This window comes from Maylandia zebra, linkage group LG22, assembly GCF_041146795.1.
Source record: "Maylandia zebra isolate NMK-2024a linkage group LG22, Mzebra_GT3a, whole genome shotgun sequence".
NCBI classification, from domain to species: Eukaryota; Metazoa; Chordata; class Actinopteri; order Cichliformes; family Cichlidae; genus Maylandia; species Maylandia zebra.
Window position 1 is genome coordinate 18,831,592 of NC_135187.1, and position 23,107 is coordinate 18,854,698.

A 23,107-nucleotide genomic window follows, 5' to 3' on the forward strand; every position below is an offset into this window, starting at 1 on the left:
TGTGTGTGTGTGTGTGTGTGTGTGTTTGTGTGTGCGTGTGTGCGAGAGAGAGAGTGAGAGAGTGAGAGGCAATGTAAACGTATGTCTGTAAATGCACAAAAGTGTGCATTTGTGTATACGATATTCGTCATGCCTGTCTCCCTCGCTGTGCACTGCCATGTGTAAAGCCGGAAACACTGCTACATTAGGCTCAGCATAAGCCATTAAGGCATTTTTCTCTTGTCAGTCACCCTAACACCAAGATATTATTAACAAGTAAAGTCTTGTATCTAACTGCTTAAAAAGTCAAGATTTACAGTCAGACATGTTTCATGCAAGGTGTGGATGGCAATCATTTTAGTACAGCAAAGGTAATTTTTCCCTTATTTACACCGTAGGTAAAACATTTTCACCATGGCAGCATTACCAAAACCAGCCAGTCTTTCTGCTATCACATGGTATTTTTAATTTGTTTCAGTAAATATACAAACCATCAACTGTGTGCAACACATTCACGTAAACTAAAGGTAAACTCAAGGTAAACTCAAGGACAAAAGATAACTGGCACTTAGAATACAGGAATTTGTTTTTATTTATAATCTTAATGGCAGGACCAAAATTGGTACCAAATACTATTTTGAAAGAAAAAAATCTTTCCTGACAAGGTTTGTTTAGCTACAGCGCTGTGCCACAAAGTGACAGTGTTAAGGTTTAAAAGAAGGGCGCAGGAGGGGTTCTATAAGGCCACACCTGGTGCTGCTATTACAGCACACACACACACCTTTATTTCTCTCTGTTGTCCCTTTCTCTGGTTCCACCTGTTCCATGGTCCACTGGATGACTGTGAATCCTATTAGGGGACACCCTTCAGCACCCCAGCCCCTCCCCAGCTTCACTACCTGGCACTAATCCATCAGAGGGGCAGTCAGGCTGTGCGCCACCCCTCCACCACCCATCCCTGATTCCTGCCAGTGCCCAGTGCTGCAGCAGAAGCCCCAGCTGGGGGACCGCCAAAGCTTGGTCGTTATCAGATGACGGATAGCTTCATATCAGGTGGGTAAAGTGCGCTAGCATTGGAGAGGGCCATCTGGCTGATGATTTGGGGGAAGTTGGGAAGTCGAGTCTGCAAGTGAGGTATAGCAAGGCAGGTGATGATGATAGATGGGGCTGAGAGCATAACCGCCAATCACGGTGTTCTTTGGTAGCCATACATGTGTAGATGAAACAGTTTTAATACTAAGACCATGCAGGCATGAATAGTAGCACTGTAGTACTATTTATATTGTGTACAAATTTGTTCTTTCTTCTCTCCTTTCATTGCACTGACTGCTGCTGTCATGCAGTGTCAACATTTCAGAAGTTTGATGAATGTAAGCACAGCAGAAGTGTTATTTAGTAAGACAGTACAAGAATAGGAAGTGTGATGAGGACACTGACACATCAGCTGCTGATGAAGGCCTTATTGCTTCAGCTTTAGCATCAGTCTTGGATAGTCATCTTCTATGATGATTAAAAATACATTAAAAAGATATTTATTCACAAATATCATTGCTAGGCTCTGTTCTGACTGTACTCAAAATCTTTGCGGTTGTCCACACTGATATCTGCAAAATGGATTTGCATGTCCAGATGCACCAAGTCTGTGTGGGTTGCTGTATTAATGATATAGAGATCAGTGAAAACAGCTATAGTGGTAAAACGGTTTTCCAGAGGTCCTTCCATCGTTTCCTCTACAGAAGCTGCTGTTCTCCATGCTGTTCCTCCACACTGCTGCTAGCAGCAGCTTTGATTCTTCTAAGGACTTTATGGTTTTGTTGTGTATTACATTTCAGGTGGTTTTCAGTCTTTTTTTTTTTTTCCAGAAAAAAAAAATTGAATGGCTGCAGATTTGTGATGTTGTAACTGCTGGTGTGTCCAACAGCCAATGAGGTAACCATAAAAGCAGCTTAAGAATTACAGGGGTCAGCGTTCAGAGATGTAAAAATGCATGTATAGCATTTTTAGAAATTACTTTTATGTAACTGAAAACTATGAGTACGCTGTTATCTTTTGTATAATTTAGCTCTGCATGTCCATTAACTATTAATGCATATTTTTTTGAGTTATGGTGCCCATAAAATTTTAAGGATAGGTATCTAGGTTTTTTTTGGCTATACAAGAGAACTTTTCATATGAGATGTGTTGTAAAGTTGTCATTGAGCGCATTTGCAGTTGTTAAAACACGGTCCTGTCCTGGCAAATTAATCCACTCCATCATCCCAAGAGTAAAATCCAGTCTAAACTTTCAGAGGTTTTGCTCGCTTAAAAAAAAAAGCAGACATTCTGTCAGACCCACTGATGAGGAAAGCAACAGAACATTTCTCGCATCTTGTCTCTAGTCTTAGCTGTCAAGTCTTCTTTTTTCTTTCTACAACCAGAGGGAACACAGAAGTGACAAGAAAAGGAGGAGATAGATGCAAAGACAGAGAACGTGTGGTGGCAAACAAGCAGGGAGATGTAATCTTTTCACATGCTCAGATCAAGTGCACTTGGAAAACAATAGAAACTCAAAGGATTGTTAGCCCAGGCAGAAGTATGTATCTGCCATTTTGGGCACTGATGCACACAAAGACAATACAGTGATGCTAGCAGGATAACTAAAGGCAATTTAAAGTCCAATAGGCACTCACCAATTAAGACTTAAAAACTGAGCATACACATACACAAAATTTCAACCAATTATCACTTCGGAACAAAGCAGACTTCAGCCTACTCAGTGTGATCTGTGTCAACCATCAAACAAATTCGAGAAGGGGGAAAAATATCAACTGACACAGGAGCAGGAGAGGCACTCTTCATGCTTCCTTCTCATCTATTGTGTCTATGTGCACTGTCTTGGTTGACTCCAAGGGAGTTGAGGGCTAGGAGGCTAATAGGCTGGTGGCAAGCAACTTATAGGCATCTGGGGTTCTGGTTAGCGGGTAGTTGGCTAATGTGATGACTCAGGAGTTAGACCAGGCAGAAAACTAGTCAACCGCAGTAAAGTAGTTTTTAAGAATCTCTCATTTCCAGCCTTTACCACAGCTGACTAGTGTCCTGCCTGCCCTAACTCCTGAGTCATCACATCAGATTGTGACCAAGTCTGCAAGGCTCACATAGATTCTCAGATAAGGCTTGAAGGATGTTTCCTGCAAAGTACTGTGGGAGCAGTTTCTTTGTACTCCATCCTAGAGGCCCCTTTACAATCACCATAAATAAACCCAAGGGCACATGACAACTCAAAAAAGTCTTTAAATAATGATTCTGCTCAGTCCACAACTGGCCACAATATACCGATACACTGTCACACACTGTGTGAGACGTCCCTGCTTTTTTATCTTTTCGCTACTATCCATTTCTTCCTTAGAGATAAAGATTGTCCTTTAATATAGCATGACACAATGATGTGTCAGTATCTGCTGTGTGATTTGAAAGTTACTGCCTTGAATGTCTGCATGCTGTCAGGATATTTAAACAGTCTCCCATAGAAGTTAGAGGCACTCATTTACAGTCGCATGAAAGAAAGTGGGGTTGTCAGTTTTCGCCTACTTAATTCTTCTCCTTGCTATGAGCCAGAAGGCGGGTAGAATTCCATAATACCCAAGTGAGTGTGTAAGATGCCTCTCTAGACAGCGTACCTGCATAAGATGCTGCACTGCAGCTGATATACCATTATGCAGCTCTCTCTTTATTCCTCCCTCTCACAATGCACTTCCATCTCTATCAAAGGAGAGATCGGATTTTGTTTGTTGGTTAAATTTAATTTAGCGTTTTCCAGTTACATTTTCAGTTGCAAAATAATGTGCATGCCATGTCATATCTAAGTATTTGAATGTTTTGCTAAAGAAAAAATAACTCTGTGTGTGTTGATAAAAATGTGAGCAGCATCTAAATGATGGAATGAAGGAGTCATGCAATATGTCAGTAATATTTCAGGTTAAGCAAAATATCCCCAAATATTTTAGATATTAATTTTGAGGCAGTTAACAAAACGCCTGACTCTTTTAATGTGCACATTCCAACCAATTAAACTCGCGAGGGCATTCAACAAAAGCCATGTTCTTTTTTTCCTTGACAAGTTTGCACTCCCTGCCTCCATCAATGCCACAAATTCATCAAATATTCACACGATGCTGAATCACTTGAGGACAACTCTAAAAGTTACTGTTACCTTGGACGTGACTCTACAACAGAATTTACTTGCTCGCGAACCCATTATTTCTCCTGTAAAAGAATTGTTCACGACAATCCAATCTGCAGAGGAATTTTGCTATTCATAAAAGAACACAAATTAAATCTCTCTTAGTCTCCCAGTCTGATCGATGTTGTGTGAGTGATTACAGTACAAGTGTTGTGCAAAACTGGACTGGAGTCTGTTTGCATGTGTTGTTAACAACACAAGAAACTATATTGATCATTTCACTTACTTTGGATTACATTTGATGAACACATTGACATAGATTTGTAGGTTTAAAGTTAAGGACTGTAGTTTACATTATATAAACCATGGCTACAGCTTTTAAATGCACACAAGTCGTAATGCTAATTATTGCTATTGTCAAACCAATGATCAATGTTAGGTAAAAATTTTGGAAGGCTGTATGAATTTTAACTGAAACTACACGAGAAGAAAACTGACCAACATTATACTGAGCTGATTATCTCAAGATTCACTGTCAGTCCAAGACTGACTTGACAGCAAACCTCCGATATCTGTCCATTTTATGCTCCTTATCAGGTCTCCAGATCATGAGGGTAGCAATTTAATCAGAGATACCCAGAAGTCACTCTCCCCGGACACCTCCTCCAGCTTTTCTAGTGGGACACTGAGGTATTTCCAACCTAATATTATCTCTCCTGAGCTTCCTGGTTAACCCCAGGACATCCTTCTAGTTGAACATGCCCAAAACATCTCACCTATAGGAGAAAGCCACCTCCGCTGACTGCTTTTAGTGTGAAGAGGTAGCAGCTCTACTCCAGGTGCTTCCCAGATGATGGAGGTCCTCACGCTATCTCTAAGGGACAGCCCAGATATTCTTCAGAGAAAGCTCATTCCCCATGTGTCCATCTAGTACAGGTGCTACACCAATCCATTTGTCATTCTACTGCGCTGTAGTTCTCCCTCCATCAAGAAATAGCCCCAAAATACTTGAACTCCCTCAGTTGGAGCAGCAACTCATTCTCAACCTGCAGCGGGCACAACACCCTTTCCCAATTGAATGTGGCATGTTGTATAGAGCACTTTGAGTACTCCGGGAGAGTAGAGCACGCTACATAAGAATCTGTCCATTTGCCGTTCACCCCACCTGTCAGACTGAGTTCGTCCTGTTATTTAAATGGAAAATGAAGCTGAAAGATAACTGTTTCTGACTCAGTAGAGAATTGTGCAGGGTGCATCATAGAGGCAAAACATGACGCAACAGAATCAAATAAAACAGAGAATGCTGTGGAATAGCAGCTCCACTGGAAACTACCCAGACGTGCATGTGAAGATGCCCTTGATGGGGAGATTGTTGAATTTTAAAGGGCCCCTTTACCAGAGCCTTTGCTTACCTGGACCTGAGTGGATGTTTTGTGTTTTGTGCGTATTATTGATATTTACATATATGTGTGTGTGTGTGTGTGTGGGGGGGGGGGGGGGGGGGGGGGGGGGGGGTGCTTGCGATTTGTGTGTTTATTAAGCAAAGCCATGTTCTCAGGAGAATTCTTGCTTTTCACATAATTTAAGCACATCCTTAACAAGCAATCCCATTATATAACCTTATGGTATAAAAGGCCCTCACCCTGTTTATCTTAATGATCCAAATAAGTCTAAATAAGTCAGCTACTTTCTTTTAATTTGTTGTCTTCCTTTTATCCTCTTGCCTTTGTCAGCAGCTATGTTAATGATGTTGACGGTAGCCTGCTTGGCTTCAGGCGTTGTTGATCAAATGCCAGTTAATAAATGGGATTTGAATAGCACTTGTTTACTGTCAACTCTCAGCTTATATCTGCTTCATTCTGTCTTTGTCCCCACCTATATGTGTGTGAGTGTGTTTGTTTGTAAGAGTTTGTGGGTGTGTGTGTGACTGTGTTACAGGTGGCCGCCCAGTAGGTGGGAAAATGCAGGAAGTCTGCTTGTCTGTGTCCACATGTATCAGACGCAGCATGTTTTTCCCTTTCAAAGGCGAGGTATCCTGTGTGTGTATGTGTGTGCGTGCATGTGTGTTTATGTATGTCGCCGATCACGTTGGGCGGCTGACTTCCAGGAACCCCTGCAGCAAAAACAGGCACTGTGTGTTTCCTGCTCTCGCACACCATTATCACAGGACACACACACACACGCATACACGGATCATTGCCCTATTCTCTTTTCCTTTGCAGGTTTCCTCAACGCCTATCCTTGTGCCTCCGGCTGTCAAGATGTTTCACTGTGATTGTCATGAGAGAACTTGCTCTCTGGGAGCAAACTAGAGAACACAAATAGGCGAGGAGTGACAGCATCCTCACAGCTCTGCCACTTTTTCTGACCACATTAGGTTGCTCACCTCGAGTGGGCACCTTTCTTCTGCACCTATTCTGACCTTTGGTGTATCTTATTCAGCTATGCGCTCACAACAGAACCTCCTTCCGTCATCGTGACTTACGTCTCATTTTCTTTTCCTGTCTCATTATCATTCAATATCACTTCCTTACCTTTCCATTCCTCACCTTCAGCATATCTATTCGCACATCCTATCACTCGTCTTGGCCCATTGCCTTTGTCAGAAGCTTGCAAAAGGACCTAGATGCAAAAATGTAAGTACAGCACGAGTGCTAGTGACACTATCTGTCGATATTGCCTTTGAGAACACAACCCACTCCTGAGACGGTGCAGATGAGAAGTGAGAGATGAGAGTAAGAAGAGAGAAAAAAGTGAGAAAGAGAAAAACTCAAAGAAAAACTATTGCAAACGATTGCCGTTAATGGCATCATTTTTACCACACAGTGATTGCATTGAGGAATTCACAAGCTTCACATTAACAATTCGCTAAATGCTTTACATTCAGCACACAACTGACAAATGTAGTAAGTTATGATGATGCTCCAAAATCCAGATGATCCAAAATGGCCAATGATTTCAACCTAAATCAGAATGTGACACAACACAACATTACACTGTCACGTCATAGCACACTGTCCTCCAATTAAGTGATGCATAGAAGAGGACTACAAGTGTACAAAAACTGCAGAATAAAATAAAACACAAATGATTACAACAGAATGCTTTATGAGATGTTGTGAACAGGCAATGGTGCATGACTTGTTCAACCGTGCAGTTCAAGTCGCCCGGTTGTTATCACCGAGTTGTAAACGTAGCTTCTGCTCTGTACTTTCGCTGGCTCTGCGGGTGAGATGATTTCCAGATGGTCCCGGGAAAGTGTTTGCCTTAGGTTACTGCAGGCCAGCCAGCTTGTGCCTTTTTCAGCTGAGAGAAAGATGGAGGTGCAGTGTGTGTGTGTGTGTGTGTGTGTGTGTGAAAGAGAGACAGAGAGAACGAGAGAGAGAGAGTGTACATAAAGTGGAGACATGGCTCACACAGCTCTACTTTTTTTTTTTTTTTTTTGGCTTCAGACATCCACACAATAGTAAACCAGGTCCTCGAGCACCCAGCTGGCTGGATTCGGTCCATGACACTCAACTGTGTGTGTAAGTGGTTCAGTGGTCAAAGGGCTCCCCAGACTAAAAAACAAAAAACTAGATCATTTATTTAGAAGATAAGAAGAATGAATGCATGTTTCTATCCCCTACTGTTAATTGCATTTTGATACCTCGCTGTGTGCCCTTTCAGCAGAAGAGGGCTCAGTGATGCCTCAGTTAAAGGAGCACCTGCCAAACCTCCAACAAGCAAAAACAATGCAGAAAAATATGGTATTTACTTTGTGCATAAATTCATGAGAGCTCTCCTCATTGGTCGAAACATAGCTAGAGTTTTAATGTGGAAGTTTCTGTCACTGTTTAAGTAAAAAATCCTTTTCCCTGTCAGACCTGTGGAACTATATTTAGTAGCATTAGAGAACATTTTCCACGTCAATATAACAAGATTTTTGGTTTTTTTGAGATTCTGACATTTTCACTTGGGTTACATTTTACATGCAAATTGAAAATACAAATTCAAAGTATTTTCAGCATGGTATCCTAACAAAAACTCGGAATTTTAAGCACTTGGATGACGCCTCAGGGATATATTTTTAAAAGAGTAGCCTACACTGGACCGACTTACCCTTTAACTGAACTATGAAAGCTAATCGTGACTGCAATGGCTAATGATGCTGTTGAATATACATGTACTGGCATGTAAATTACGGCAGACTTGGAAAATCACCTACCTATCCAGTAATGACTAAAGGACTTTAGAAAGGAGTTTTAGGGGCTACCTCGCTTCAAGTGAAAATCCTTTAATGCCACAGACACTAAAGAAAACACTTCTGACCGGAAACTGCGTTTTCCAACCTGTTTAGGGCACACAGATGCTGGCTGCTGCCCAGTCGCCCCCACCTCCTCCTCCTCCTGCTCCCCTCCTCAGCAGCGCTTCAGTCCCGCCCATCGCCACCTGGCTCTGCTGCGCACCGCCGACTGGAGGCAGAGTGTCGCTACTCCTCTTCCCCACGCCAACGGAGAAGCAGAACACAAGGAGCCCGAGTCCGAGGGTGTGTGGATGATTTTTTTCTCACATATAAAAACTGATTTTTTTTCCGGAATCGAAACTGACGCTTAAGGGATTTCGGAGGAAAGTAAGAAGACGGGTTTAAAAAAAGAAGAAGAAGAAGAACTCAGACAGGGTGCCCCTGCGCAGTACAGCATCCTCCCTCTGCATCTGTTTCTCATCTCTCCTCCTTTGCCTCTGCGCTTTTTACAAGATTCCCGATTCTCCCACACTGCATATCCCCAGTGACTGATCACTTATTGCAAGCCGAGAGGTGCCCTTTTTCTTTCTTTTGTCGGAGTTTGAACCACATTTCTGAGCTGCTGGGAGTATACCACCAGAGCCCCTGAAAGCTGGCTGGACTGTAGTTTTCGTCTTCCCGATACAGGCGGATCATCGAGGGGACCTTGCGCGGAGTCAAAAGGACTGGAAATTATTTAGCCCTCTCACATCGACGTGCCGCATGGTGGGAATTTCTGCCTCTTTTCAGTGTAAGTGTTCTCTCTATTAATAATAATGTTAATATTTCCCAATTCACGCCTTATTGGAGTGTTTTGTGACTTCGTATGCACACGTGTGCGCCCGAATTACGAAATATATCACAAAATACTCAACACACCTAACTGAGATTTTGTTTTATTTCTACTTTGATATATATTTATATATTAATGTAAATTAAGCAGACTGCGCTGCAGTCCAAACCCCCCTAAAAATTATAATACAATAAATACATAATCGCCAGGGAGTGCATTTCTTTTTTGTTAGAGAAATGTTTTTATTGCCCGAGATTATGTGCAGATCTGTTTCACATAGAAACGGTGCGTTTGTTTTGTGCATAATCGTGTTTCATTCTAATGGGAGAAAAAGACCGAGCAATCAGCGCTGATGTGTCTCACATTACATTTATCGCTCAAAAAATTAGAGAAAGTGAAAATACTCCGGCTATTGCCTGCTAATTATCTAGAAATGTAATTAATGAAGACAGTTGGCTTTCTAGTTTGTTTAACCAGCATGCTGCTGTCTTAATAAAAAAAAAAAACAGCTCCCAGTTCAAGAGCTTGTGCCCAAGATGCGCAGCTGTTCTGGGGCAACAGGCAACTTAAGTTTACGGACCAAGTCTCGTCATCACCTTCGTTTCAGGTGGAGCAATCTTCACATTAAGTGTTGATCTTCGAAAGACATTACACAACGTCTTGGGAGTTTAAAAAATAAAAAGTCACAATTTTTATTATTCTCACTGCAGAAACGGAGACAAATATTACAAATATTTCCTGCAAGTAGTCAACAATAATCCTACTACTGACTACTTTATGTTTTTTTGGGGGGAGGGGGGGGTTGTTTGTTTTACTTTTGCGTGAGGATTTTGAACTCAGCCTGAGCCTCTCAGTTCTGTTCAGTGTAGAGCTGCTTCTTCTAATCTTTGCCTGGGAGTCCTAGAAAGCATTTCTAGAGACTTTGCATTTCAGACTTTGAATTTGAAGTACAAAAAAAAGAAAAAAGAAAAAAAAAGGAAACATCATCCGGAGCGCTGACACAACTCTCAAACGCATCTTCTCAAACCCATGTGAAGTTTCCTTCTCCACCCGCTGCGACTTTGTCATCATCACATAACCGAAAATCTCCAAAAACGGAAAACGGATTCCCCCCCCCCCCCCCCCCCCCTTTTTTTTTTCTTTTTTTTTAATGGAGTGGCATAGGGTTGAAATTAAAGGCTTTGGGCTATATTTACTCCAGTGGGAATCTTTTCCCCCGACTGGGAAAAGAACAGACATGCGGGTTAGGGAGGGAGGCTGCTATGGCACAACATGCTGTCGATGCCCGACTGTTCTCACGGCTCAGATTAGAGAGAGAGGAAAATATCTTCTGGAAAACCATAGGGCTTTGGACATTTTTTAGGCATACCAAATGCTCCCCACACAGCATCGTACACATTTGTAGACGTCCAAGAGAGCGCTTGTTAAGTCCTGTCAAAGGCATGAAACAGAGCAGAGGTGGCTTTAGATGAGCTAAATAAGGGCGACCGGGTACAGAATGAGCAAGAGACACTGATATATACTGATCAACAAGAAAACAAAGTATGGCAGCAGTTTAAAAATGCTCCTCTCAAAGAGATATTTTATTGGGATATCATGATGCAGGTGTATCCTGTGTCTGTGAGTCTTTTAAGTCATTGAAATGAAGATTCAGGATTATTTTTCATTCTGTCTTTCTTTCTTTTAAATCCCTGTTTAGTCTAATAATTTACTGCAGTGGCGATGCCAGGTGATGTGGTTGTTCTGGCTGTCATTTATTATGCCATCAGTTGTTTGTTTCCCATCCTTTTAACGCTGGGACTTCCATTAAAGTAGTGACTTGACTGAAAAGACCATTACCTGGAGTGTGTGTGTTTACAGAGATAAAGAGGGGGGGAGGGGGGGGGGGGGGGGGTAAATGAAAGGTAAACAAAGCTGCTGATGAGGGGAGAGTAAATGATAAGTGCTGTTTGCAGGTTATCTCTGCGTTTGTGTGTGTGCGCACGTGATTGGACATGTGTGAGTGCGTGCTGCATGTGTGTGCACTGTATAAACAGGCTTGTATTAACGATAGCTGCTAAGTCTCTGCGGTCCATGCTCCCCAGCATTGCACTTCCAGGGGCCATCTGCCCAGCCACCAGCCTGCCTCACACCTGTTCTCCCTCCTCCTCCTTCCTTCCTTCCTCCTCCTCCTTCTCCTCCTCCCAGCTCTTGGGCTATAGGGTCAAATGCATCAGACCGCTGCTCACACACATGGACGGCCTTGCAAAAAATGATGGCAGCCATTTTATTCTCGCCTTCACACACAGCCAGAGAATCACACGTAGACGTACCTCTGGTTGGCAGATTGAACAAGTGATGCTGAGAAAGGCTGTGTGTGTCACATGCACACTTTCACAATGTGGCATAGATATCGTACACACACACACACATATGCACACACACTCTTTGGTTTCACTGTTTCCCCTGTTTTTTCATGTTAAGCGCTGGTAATAGCTTCCTAGCAATTTATACTGCATATTTAAATCACAGCAACAAACAATGAAGTACTGCTTTTAGAAAGAGAGAGAGAGAGATTTTTTTCATGTCTCGCACAGAGTTACACTGAGACTCCAGTGCTGCGATGTAGTTACAAAGCACTTCTTTTAAGTGTGTCACACAGACGTTTGGATGCAGTCCAGGTTTGCTATACGGTGAATAAGTGATGATGACTCAACACAGTTCATATGCTGACTGTCTCAGGTTTAATACAATCCACTTCAAAAGCAGCGCAACCCGGATCACCTGTAATTTTTTCGGCATTCTCAATTGGCTCTATCAGAGCCAGATTCTAGTATACAGAACTTAACACAAGCTCCCTCGTTTGTATACAGCCTACAGTATATGCTCTAAATTATGTATGCTCTCAAAGATTTTTGGTTGTTTGTTTATTGTATAATTCAGTGCTTAGAATAAGTGGGCTTTCCTGGCGCTACTACTACTTGGGATTTTCACATAACTGCTGTGTCAATCTAGAAGGTCTGTTCTTATCTAACTCCACGAACAACATAAAAACTTTACAGTATTCGTCATTCTTTTCACTGGGTTTTGGTGCACATTTACCACAGCTGCCGTTACTGCAGAAATGTGTATAAAGATCGAGATGGTGGAGCCTTGGACACAGATTGGAACTGAAGCAATGCAGTCAGGGGGCAACTATCAGCTGCCGAACCAGATACTAAAATCAGTGTTGCATGCACTCCTTTAAGATGTATAGATCTCTTCTGATTATTCAGAGCTGTCTGTTATCAAGTCCCAGAGTGAATTATAGTGTGCGTGCACGTGCATGGGCATGCACATACGCATGAATGCTTTTGGAGATCGATAACCCCATTGATGGTTATCAGTGAGAGGGCAGTTCTCCTCACTGCTTATTGAATTTCATCGCCCATGAAAGAGCAGCGGTGGTATAAAAAGGACTTGCAGGTAGGTGTGTTTGTGTGTGTGTGCGTGTGTGTCCGTTTGCATTGTATACGCGGCGCTTGTGTGTCCACACTCTCTTGTGCTTACAGAAGCAAGAGGTCTTTGTTTTATTGTAGCTGTGAGATGGCCTTTACAGGGTCTGATTTAATGTCAAAGTGAACGGTGAGCGCCACAAACTGATTTTATTGGCCTTGTTCGTGTTTTTTACTCTGGATAACATAAGACTTATAGGTCAAGTGAAGAAGAGGCCGACAGGGAAGGGCCTCACAGTTCATAATTTTTCATGGAGGATTTTTACCTTTCTAGCATTTTTTTTTATTATTATTTTAACTTACTTTTTCACTTAGCCAGAACTGATAATAGATTGGTTCCAGAGCAAATCTAAAAGCAGCCGTGTCATGGGAGATGTAGTTTTTTCATATGTTTAGGGTAAATGGTTAGCTGTATCTATTGCACTCAGGTTTCTGGGGCTTAAAGTACACACTCAAAATAGACACATCCAGGACAATATAAACCCACACACTGTCACACATGCAGAGCGCTTCCTCAGTCCTCTGTATACAGATGCGGATTGAGTTGCTAATTAACTCTACTTTCTCTAACTGTATCGCTCACAGACAGACCTCCACACAAACAAATGCACACATATAGAACCTCTCTCTTAGGCTTCTTGTCATGATGTCTGTCCCCTTGCTCTCGCTCCCTCTCCCTTGCTCTCTCTCTCTCTTTCTCTTCCACTGTTTATTTTCCTGCCTCCATCTGGAGTCGGCTGATATTGTAATCGCCCTAATGCACATTGCCTTCCCTTCTCTCTCTCGCTCTCTCTCTCTCAGTCACACACACACACACACACACACACACACACACACACACACACACACACACACACACACACACACACACATACATACAATGTGCCATCCTGACAAGCTCCTTTTCTTATTTCAAAAGATAAGCAACTGGATGTGATTGTGTGTGTGCGTGTGAGTGTGTGTGTGCAGGTGTCTATACAGTATGTCCAATGAATACGAAAGGACATACCCACGACTGTGTTTCCCCCTACACTCTGCTAAAGGTAATGATATTGAATAGGCGCTTCTTAGTGATGTGGAGCAGCGATAAAGTGACCAAGTGAAGATGTTACCCTTTATCTCTCACCTTCTCAATATTCACCTGTCGCCCAATTTACATTTAAAGATTAAACAGAGGACCTGGTGGGCTGGGGGTGGTTTATGTCTTCTGTAAAGATTCATCTGAAAAGGAACAGAGTGTACTGTATGTAAGAGAGTCTGAACTGCCATCTCTAAGCTTTTCTTCATGATTCAGCAGAGGTTTGAGATGCTATTCGGTGGGAATGTCTACAAGCACAAACAGACACACACACACACAAACGCTCGCACAAATCCCGAGGACACACAGAGAGGTTTGATTGATGGGAAGTATGAGCTGTGAAGCTGTGCGATTAGGAGCCTTTTTTCTCCCCAGTTCACGAGAGGACAATTGCTGAAGAATGGACCAGTTTGCTTTGCTACCAGTCCATAAAACCTGACCATAAAAGTCGTTTTTTTGTGTATGTGTGTGTGTGTGTGTGTGTGTGTGTGTGTGTGTGTGTGTGTATTAGAGAAAAGAGAGAGAGAGGCGGTGGAGTGGGCCCAGACAGACAGCGCTTAAAACAAACAAACAGGCAGGCAGAAAATCAGACAAATTGACAAAGAGAGACACAAAGAAAGAGGAAGTAGATAACAAAGAGAGTGAGAAACATCATCTCACCCCTGTCACGCTTTAGCGGTTTTTATCACCTAAACTGAGGTTGCTTCCTCTGTAAAAACTTCACATTGTTAACGCTGACCTAAATGAACCCGTGAGAATAATTCTCTCTTTTTTCCTTTTCTTTTTTTGTTTTACGAAAAGGGACTTATGTAATTTACGATCACCACCTCGGCTTATCAGCTTGGATATTTGATTTATAGCTCGGTTCACTCTCATTAATTTTGATGTATGGATTTGGACAGTACATTTTATGAAAAGGGCAGCCGCTAGATTGGAGCCCTGGCTTGGTAAAAAGGAGTGTAATTAAGATCAGCAGACAGGGAGAGAGAGAGAAAGAGAGAAGTGTAGATCAATAGATGCAGACAGTGGACCCTCTGTTTTTTTCCCTCCGAGTATTGACGTGCTCAGTCAATTACATCTAGAGAGTAGAAGAGAGAAGAAGAGATGGGGATGTGGGAGGCTGTGTGTTCAAAAATGCATGTTAGCAGACAGGAGCGTGCGCGTTGTATATTGCGGTGGTCTACTCTGGTATTTGTATACAAGCGGAGGTTCAAACAGCTAGCACCAATCTACACTGTGTTTCTTTAATATTCATAATGAAATAGAATCGGCACCGGCAGAGCAATCACGTGCACGGCTGTTTTTTTGGACGTCCAGTCGCTGCCAGCCTTTTATGTCCCATGGGCAGACACAACTAAATCATTGTTTCCTCCCCTTGCTGGTTAAAATCACACCACTACAGCCAAATAATGAGGCCCTTTTCTTTTGTGCTTGAATTTGACTTGCATGATGGGTATTGTAGGAAGAGAGGGCTTCCAGCTGTTGTCAGTTAGTGTCACAGACAAACAGGGAGATGGGACAATGGGACGACGGCCGGTCGCTCCATCTGATTGTCTTGTTGTCAAACCAACAGCAGGTGCCTCAAATGATAAACGCAGAGTGTCAATTATTTCAAGGGAGGGCCATTTTAGAAATTGGTTCAAAGAGAAAGAGGGAGAGTGGCAGAAGGGACAGTGGGGGTAACATAAAAAAATGGAAGGAGCTGGTCCATTTTCTCCAAATGGGGCCAAGTAAAAAGCCCCATTTTGTTTAACTTCTAGTGCGTCCCGTCCATCCTGTCCATAAAATTTCAGTCCCTATACATGACCGCTCACTGCAGTCTAACCTTAAATGGCCCGAATCATTGCTTCATTGCTAGCTGCCGTGCTTGTTTGAACAGAAACAGAACAAAACCACAGTCGGTTTTATCTTTAAAAAAAGAAAAGTATATTTAATGGCAGTTGTGTCCACCCAAAAATTGAGAATTACACTTACAGGCTTCAACCTCACTGCTGTTTCTCTCAAAAGGGATAAAAAGTCTCTGAAAATGGAGAAAGCTCTCGCAGTTCAGTCAGACTGGGAGATTAGTTGTGAGGCTGTAGCTGTGTATCGATGAACAGATAGAGATCTGTAGAGCTCCCTCTCCTCACAAGTGTCCATGTGAATGTGTGTGTGTTTTTATATCTGCCTACAGTATAAAAACATATATCTTTTTGTCTGGCTTGCTCGCTGTCTGTAGTGTCATCTGATATACATCCATGACCCCAGCTGCTCTTATGGATTTGCGATTGACAGCCCTTTAATCAAGGCATCTGTTCCTCCCCTCTGTCGTACTCTAACCATATGGACGTGCCATCCTCAGCTGCGCATTTCATACTAGCAATAGACGATGGGTCTCCATGGTAACCGAACTCCGCTTTTAGAAATGGGATATGAATGATATGTTTTTGGGCCTCACATGTGCAGGGATGTACACACATGCGTCTATATTGCAATGTACCTTGACATTTATAGTGTTTCATATCGAGTTAGTCTGCATGATTGTGGACCCCATCCCGCGGCACTCTCTGAAGTTTTATGACTCCAACAGTGTGCAGACGTGTTTGCCTTCTCTACATGATAGAGCCATTTGTGGAAGAATCCAAGCTTCTTTTTTTTTCCAAGACTTAAACAGCTCCAGATTGCGGCAAAACTTTTTAGTCCTGGTAACACTGAGAGCAGCACAGCACAGGAGGGAGAAAGGCTCTCACGGAGCAATGAAAATCCAAGATAGAGAGAGAGCATAAATCCATCTCCTTTTGTAAGGTACCTTTTTTTTTTTTTTTTTTTTTTGCAGATGTTTCAAGATGTTTGGCTCAAGTGTTGGTAATTTTTTGCCCATCTGTCTTCTCTCCTCCCCCTATGTCTCTTTATCAACATCTGGTTTTCGGTGAGGCAGGGAAACAAGTATCCTTTATAAGCCAAGGGTTCCCAGTTCCCCCTCTGCTTGTGCTATTAACTTAACCTCAACTACTGCTCTCTCTCTCTGTGCACACATATTCACATATGCTAACCATTAGAAAGTCATACCATTCAGAAAATGTAATAACTTTCAGTTAGAGGCGGAGATAAAGTATTTTAGCTTTTTTTTTTTTTTTTGTTCGCTCTTCACTTTTTCCATAGCTGCAAAGAATTCGAGGCTCTGGGTTTTTTTATGCCTCCCCTGAGGGAGGACAAATTACTGCCTAGATGTTAGTTTGAGGATGCTTTAGTGAGTGGAAAGCCCCTTCCCCTTAAGCATTTGGGTTGCACCCCTGGGTCTCCATCTGCACCTCTTCTACGCATTTATGAGTGACGAGCATAAAGCTGCTACTCAGGGTGATAGCATCAGAGATGCACTGCATCGTTTCACTTTGTAGGAATTTTATTTGAGCATGGATGCACACAAACATTTTGCCAGACACTTTAGCAGTGCAACAAAAGTACGATCTTAATTTCCTGTTTCCTCTTTGGCAGCATTAAATTGTCCACATAATAATTCACAGCTGTGCAGGGATCATGTACTGGAGTGCAGCTGCAACTTTATATTTGCTAATGTAGCTATCTCACACATAGGACTGAACTACACATATGTAAAAAAAAAATTAAAAATACACAGGTGTGCGCTTGCTAAATTGGTCTCTCATAAACTCAGACAGTGAGTGGCTGAATATGCAAACAAAGACAAAGCTCAGCACCATATGGCAGGGTTGTCAATCTAAAGTGAAGGCATGCAGAGCTCTCTTTGTGTTTGTTAGGTGGTCTACAAGTTTCTTGGTGTGCGTTTGATGTGATGAGTGATATTTTTAGCGTTATGTGGCATGCCATATTAACAGGCAGCCAGACACGCACACACACACAAACACATTCGTTCGCTGCCATTCCTCGTCAGAATGAACACAACATACACGCACCATCCTTTCCCACCACATACCCTTGTCCTATTTCTCGTCATTTAGTCACTTAACAAAAGCATGCTGAGCTCATTGTTACTGGCAATTATGTTCTATTAAATCAGTGTTGTTCTTGTAACACAACACCGTCTCATAAAATTTCATGAAGTGAACATTTATACTAAAATACGGCATCAAATGCATTTTAAGACCACAGCATGCAACATTTTTACCACTTCGTCAAAATGAAAGGCGTCTCAAACTGTTAAGAAAGTAGAGCTTTGGTTATTGCCAGCCATATGTAACAAAAGAGTGTAGACAATGAAGACAAGCAACCAAGTAGGGGAGTTAAAAACTACGCGCAGCAGAACCGGAGACAATCTGCATCTGTTTCTATATTTAGATAAAACACGACTCTTTGTATTTGCCACTTTGCCCCAGGCTACATGATGCAGCGACACAAAAGCATGTACACACACATGACAGATGCCCCGAACTGCTAAAGACGCTAATGCATTAGTCGTGCACCGCCCCGGGCTTTTGCCTGGCAGGGCAATGACAAGCCCAAGTCACCAGCTGATCAAGGGTAAGGGACACACGCAGCACACATGTACGTTCATCCTGATCCCATCATAAAAAAAGGATTACATTTCTACCTAAATGTAGCCAACATGTTTTAATAATTCAGTGCAACTCCTTAACACTTATTTCGTTGCTTTCTGTCTTTGACGATCTGTTCTGTATTTGATACTTGATATGGTGTTAATTTAAGTGGTTTTGATTCGAATGAACGAAGATGTTCACAGTCTGTCTGATCCAACCAACGTGTAACAAAACATAATAATAGTGTGTTGAAATGATTTTTGATCCTGGTTTTGGTTGCTTTTTATGTCTTGCAGACATCTGTTTGCTTGGCGCACTGAGTGTGTGTGTTTGTGTGTGTGTGTTTGCCTGTTTGTGTGTGTTATTTGGGTCGGGTAGTATCTTCATGGGGAATTGATTGCAAAGGATTAGAGTGTGATTACAAAAAGGGTGGGGAGCAGAGGCAGATACTGGGGTGCGAGAAAGGTGAACGGTGACAAGTGCAGCAAGGTGAAATGGGGAGAGGCAGTAGGGGAAAAATTAGATATCCATCATTTGAGGATGTAAGGTGCAGACAGTGGAAGTGTCTTTTCTAGAATAAAAATATCTACTATTTTGCTCTCTTTTGTCTAACATAGAGACAGATATATTCAAGAAATAATTATTTGAGATGAAATATTCAAAACACAGGGGCTTGGCTAATTATTGTAGACTAAATGCATTTGTTTAGGGCACGTTTCATCGGATTTGAGGCATCAGGGATAGAATAGCTGTGTTTTAGATTTTTAAAGAACACATTATTAGATGGTGAGAGTGAAGTTTTTGTGTTTGCAGATCTGATGTCACCTTGTTTGCCTGTGCCAGCTCGAGAACAAGAGTCTGAAAACAGAAAGTGGGAAACAGAGATGAGCTAGTAGGACATAGCCGTGAGTTACTTTAAACTGCTAAAGGGCCAAAGCCAGAAGCCACAGAGTCAAGCAACCGTGAGAGACGGAGGCAGTGACAGACAAAGGACATATACAATGTTGAATAACATTTATGAGTTTCAAATTGCTTAGCTCGGATACAAGCGTCTGCTTTTAGACCTTGAGCTGCTGTCTCGTTTTTTTCTTCTTCCTCTTTTAGACAGCCAGTAATGCTAAACTGCATTTGGGGAAAAATAACACATGAAATCATTCAAGCTATATTTAACCAGCCCCTGTCAAGGAGTTCACACAGCAAGCGTTTACCACAACTGCATGTGAGCACCAGTATATACTACACACATATATATATCTGCCCTACTGTAATTGAGAATTATAGTACAAGGGGGGATTGTGAGGTTAGGCGAAAATACTGCATGGTATGTGGATGTGGATGGAAGCTTGTAAAATGTGACATTCCCTGCAGCTAAGAGTACTTAGCTGAGACTGCTTTATTTCACGATAAAGAATAGTTGGTTGTGTGTGCGTGTTTTTTTGTATATAACAAGAACAAAGACAAAACTGCTCTTGTGTGTGTGTGCGTGTATGCTTCGTGAGGAAAGCAATTTTGAATTTATTGCTTCGTCTCATTTGAAATGTGTGCTTTCATTCCCGCGCGGCAAATTAAATCAGAATCTGGAATATGAATATGACAGTGTAAGAAAATTCATGAATCCACCCTGTACTAAAGGAAAATTGATATGGTATTAATTTCCCCATGAAAGGATACACTGGTGTATACGTGACACACAGACCTGAAACAGAAGCGATCTATTTCCTTTCACCACATATCACACGGGTAATGCATGCGCGGCACAGACGGATTTAGAAGCAGAAATACGTGTAGGTTATACATTCGTGTAACGGCGTGTGGCGTCGACATCCCTCTACCCCCTAAAAACCATCAATTCAGATGACGCTGAGAGGTTTAGATTTAGGACAGTCTGTCTTTGTCTCTATCTCTCTCTAGTGTCTGAGAACAGAAGTTATGGCACACTTGTGCAAGAGGAAGCAGCAAGGACACCGTGTTTTATTTTGCCAGCCAAGCCCAGTGACTCTAGTTCACAAGTTGCAAAGGAAAAAAAAAAAAAAGATTTCATACTTATTTTAAAAAAAAAATTTCAATTCAGCTTTAGCAAAATTGCTTTTGGTGTCTGTAATCATCATTGGCAATAAAGCAGCCCCTCCTAAGCACGACTTCCAAAGCCAAAGTCGGCTTTCTGTGCAAAAATATATTCAGCATATTTTTTTTAAGTTCAGCAGCAGCTGTATCTATCCTGCATTTCTGGCCTGTTTCTTTTTTCTCTGTTTCCTTTTTGGTTCCTGCCATTGTCTCTTTATTCTTCAGTCTTCTTTCTTCTGTCACTCCGGTGATGACAGCCACCTATGAAATGCTAAAAAAACACTTTAGTACAATCTTTCTTTTTCTTTTCACTGCACGTGTATATATGTGTGTGCGCGTGTCCTTTGACAGTTGAGAGAGCATATCTGCTCCACTTGTTGTCATGGAAACAGTGGGCGCCATGTGCATGTGTCTGTGTTTTATTGAAGAGCACCCCCACCACCTCTAGCCCCCCTCCCAAAACAGAACTGGGAGCAGGTACACATCACGACCTGCTTCTCACTCTTATGTAATTTACTTCTTCCAGTTTGTCCCCAGGGTTAATTCCCATCATTAGGTTCAGAGACCAATGCTCCTCTGCACTGACTCACTGTTTGGGGCTCCAGGCAGTTTAAGAAAGCCAGATAGGACACGTCACTTGCCAGGGTGGGTGCCAGGTCCAAAAGCCACTGATCCCATCGCCATTCTCCAATCCTGCTTCCCTCTTATATCAACCACTCCCCCATGCACCTTGCATCCCACTGTTGCTGTCCCAGCATTAATTACCTGTAAACAAGCTTTAACTTCCTTAGAGAGAAGAGTAGCAGTGTGTGTGTGTGTGTGTGTGTGTGTGTGTGTGTGTGTGTGTGCGCGCGCGTTTGTGTTATTTTTGTATGGGAGCAAGGCATTTATCTGAACAGCTCTACTTTCTTTCACACAGACACAAACATTGTCCCCTTTACACACATCCTGACCCCAACCAACCATCCCCACCCTTTCCCTTGCTGCTTGGGTTTGCATCCTTAAGGCTTACACACACACACACACACACACACACACACACACACACACACACACACACACACACAACCACCTCCTCTTCTCCCTCCCAGGTTTCTTCTGGTTCCTGACCAGCAGGGCTATCTCTGGATGGCCGGAGGTTCCTCTCATTCTGCTGGCCCATTGTGTGGCGAGCTGGGCTGGGCTCTGGGCCCCAGAGGCCGGGAGGGGAGCCAGGAATGGCCTGGTTCCTGTTTCTGTACTAGTTAAAGGAACTGTGGCACCATTTCCATTAGTCCCACATAACGGCTATGAAGCTGATTTTAGGGCTATTTTTGTAGAAACAGTCACATCCATGCAAGTTGTTTTCCTCGTTTTGGGGGAACTGTGGCTTTGATAAGGGGAATTGGGTAGCTTAATTGGATGCCTTGGGTGTTAAAATGACTTAATAACACAATTTGTTCCACAGCTGTTGCAGGACAAATCTGTGTTTTACATGTGCAAAATGCAGCCCTCAAAATGGATGGTTTTCCTCTTGAGCAGGATTTAGTGGGAGAGACACAAATAGGCAGCGATGATATATAAATCTCGCGCTGGCAGATATTTTTTTTGTTTTTAAAAAGACACCACATTTGAAATATTTCTTTATGATTTATTTTGTTTGTTTTGCATAATTAAATCAGCAAACCTCTAAACCGATGCCTTAAAAATTTGAATTCCTTGCAACAATAACAGACACAGAGAGTTGTATTTTAAAGGATAATTTGTTACCTTTGGCCCGACGCTGATTTAATCAGCAATGTCTGACCAGAGGCAGTGATCCTCGAAGAAGCCTCAAAAAGTCCTTCTCCTTTCCCCACCTGTGTATGTGGCTTAGTTGACTGCACACTGTCACTACACACACTATTAATCACACACACACACAGAGGCGTGCACACACAAACATGACCATCATGCCTAGTGGCAGCTCTCACTATGAGCAGTCCTCTCTGTGCTTGGCTCACTGTGGTGTGTTGCATGGAGTGCTACACTAGCTAGTGCACTCGGTTAATTATGACTGCCAAGCCGGGCTGTCACAATGATTCACTATGGAAAGACGTAAAGGGGGAGGAAGAGGGGGAGGAGAGGGTTGGCAGGTGTACAGATGTATCGTTAGCGCCACCTAGTGATACAGGGCGAATGAAAAGCAGCTCTTGCTGAAGAAAGACTCGAAGGAGGCTCGGTTTTGACAAACTGTTTGTCATTCTGTCTGTATTGCTATGCATTTTTCTTTCCCCTTGTTTTCTCGCTATCATCTATTCTTTTCAAGCGTCCCCTTTTTCACTTTGCTCTCCTCTTCTCTTCCCTTCCCGTCTTCTGTATTGCTCCTCAATCTTTCAGCACCCTGGCACTCCCTTTTCTTGCCTGCTTGTTTCTTATTTTTTCTCCCTGTCACCACTCCTCTTGCCGATGTCAGTTGTGGTGTCTTGTGTTCTGTTGCGACAAATCAAGTGCTCCATTCATCTCCTGTCATCCGTGCTACAGAGAACTGTAAATGTGCACTCTCTCCCCTCCTCTGTCTCCTCTCCACTTTATCATCGCCGAGCAGATCAGATTGGAACTGGGCCAAGTCACTCAGTGGAGGATAAATAGAAGGTGGCTGGGTGTGAGGATATATAGGACTGGTGGAGGTTACCCTAGCTGGAATTAAATGCCATTGTGTTTATATGGTTTGTTTGCTATAGGTCCTTGAGACACAGTGGTAAATGCATTAAGACTGCGGATTCCTGAGCCTATGTTTGCGGTGCTCTAGAAATCAAGCATCGGTGCAAAGCAACATCAGATCA

The 23,107-nt window shown here is 42.6% G+C and overlaps 1 protein-coding gene and 1 long non-coding RNA gene across 6 annotated transcripts in view; one reads left to right on the forward strand and one right to left on the reverse strand.

The window, feature by feature from the left end:
• The first annotated feature begins 837 nt into the window (after nucleotides 1-837).
• The window catches only part of runx1t1 (RUNX1 partner transcriptional co-repressor 1), a 65,372-nt gene continuing 43,102 nt past the window's right edge, over nucleotides 838-23,107 (forward strand). For 4 of the 5 annotated variants that reach the window (XM_076879173.1, XM_012918318.2, XM_076879175.1 and 1 more), the window contains exon 1: nucleotides 8,614-9,153. In XM_076879173.1, coding sequence (XP_076735288.1) covers nucleotides 9,126-9,153 — 28 coding nt within the window. In that variant the 5' untranslated portion in view covers nucleotides 8,614-9,125. Of the gene's footprint in view, nucleotides 1,033-8,613; nucleotides 9,154-23,107 lie in introns of those variants that run through there. The other variant, XM_076879174.1, reaches the window with a different exon arrangement.
• Nucleotides 7,277-8,540, reverse strand: LOC143414549 (uncharacterized). Its single transcript, XR_013095183.1, has 3 exons — nucleotides 8,470-8,540; nucleotides 7,788-7,854; nucleotides 7,277-7,698 (listed from the first exon to the last, which is right to left on the reverse strand). It is a non-coding gene; the product is annotated as an uncharacterized LOC143414549 (long non-coding RNA).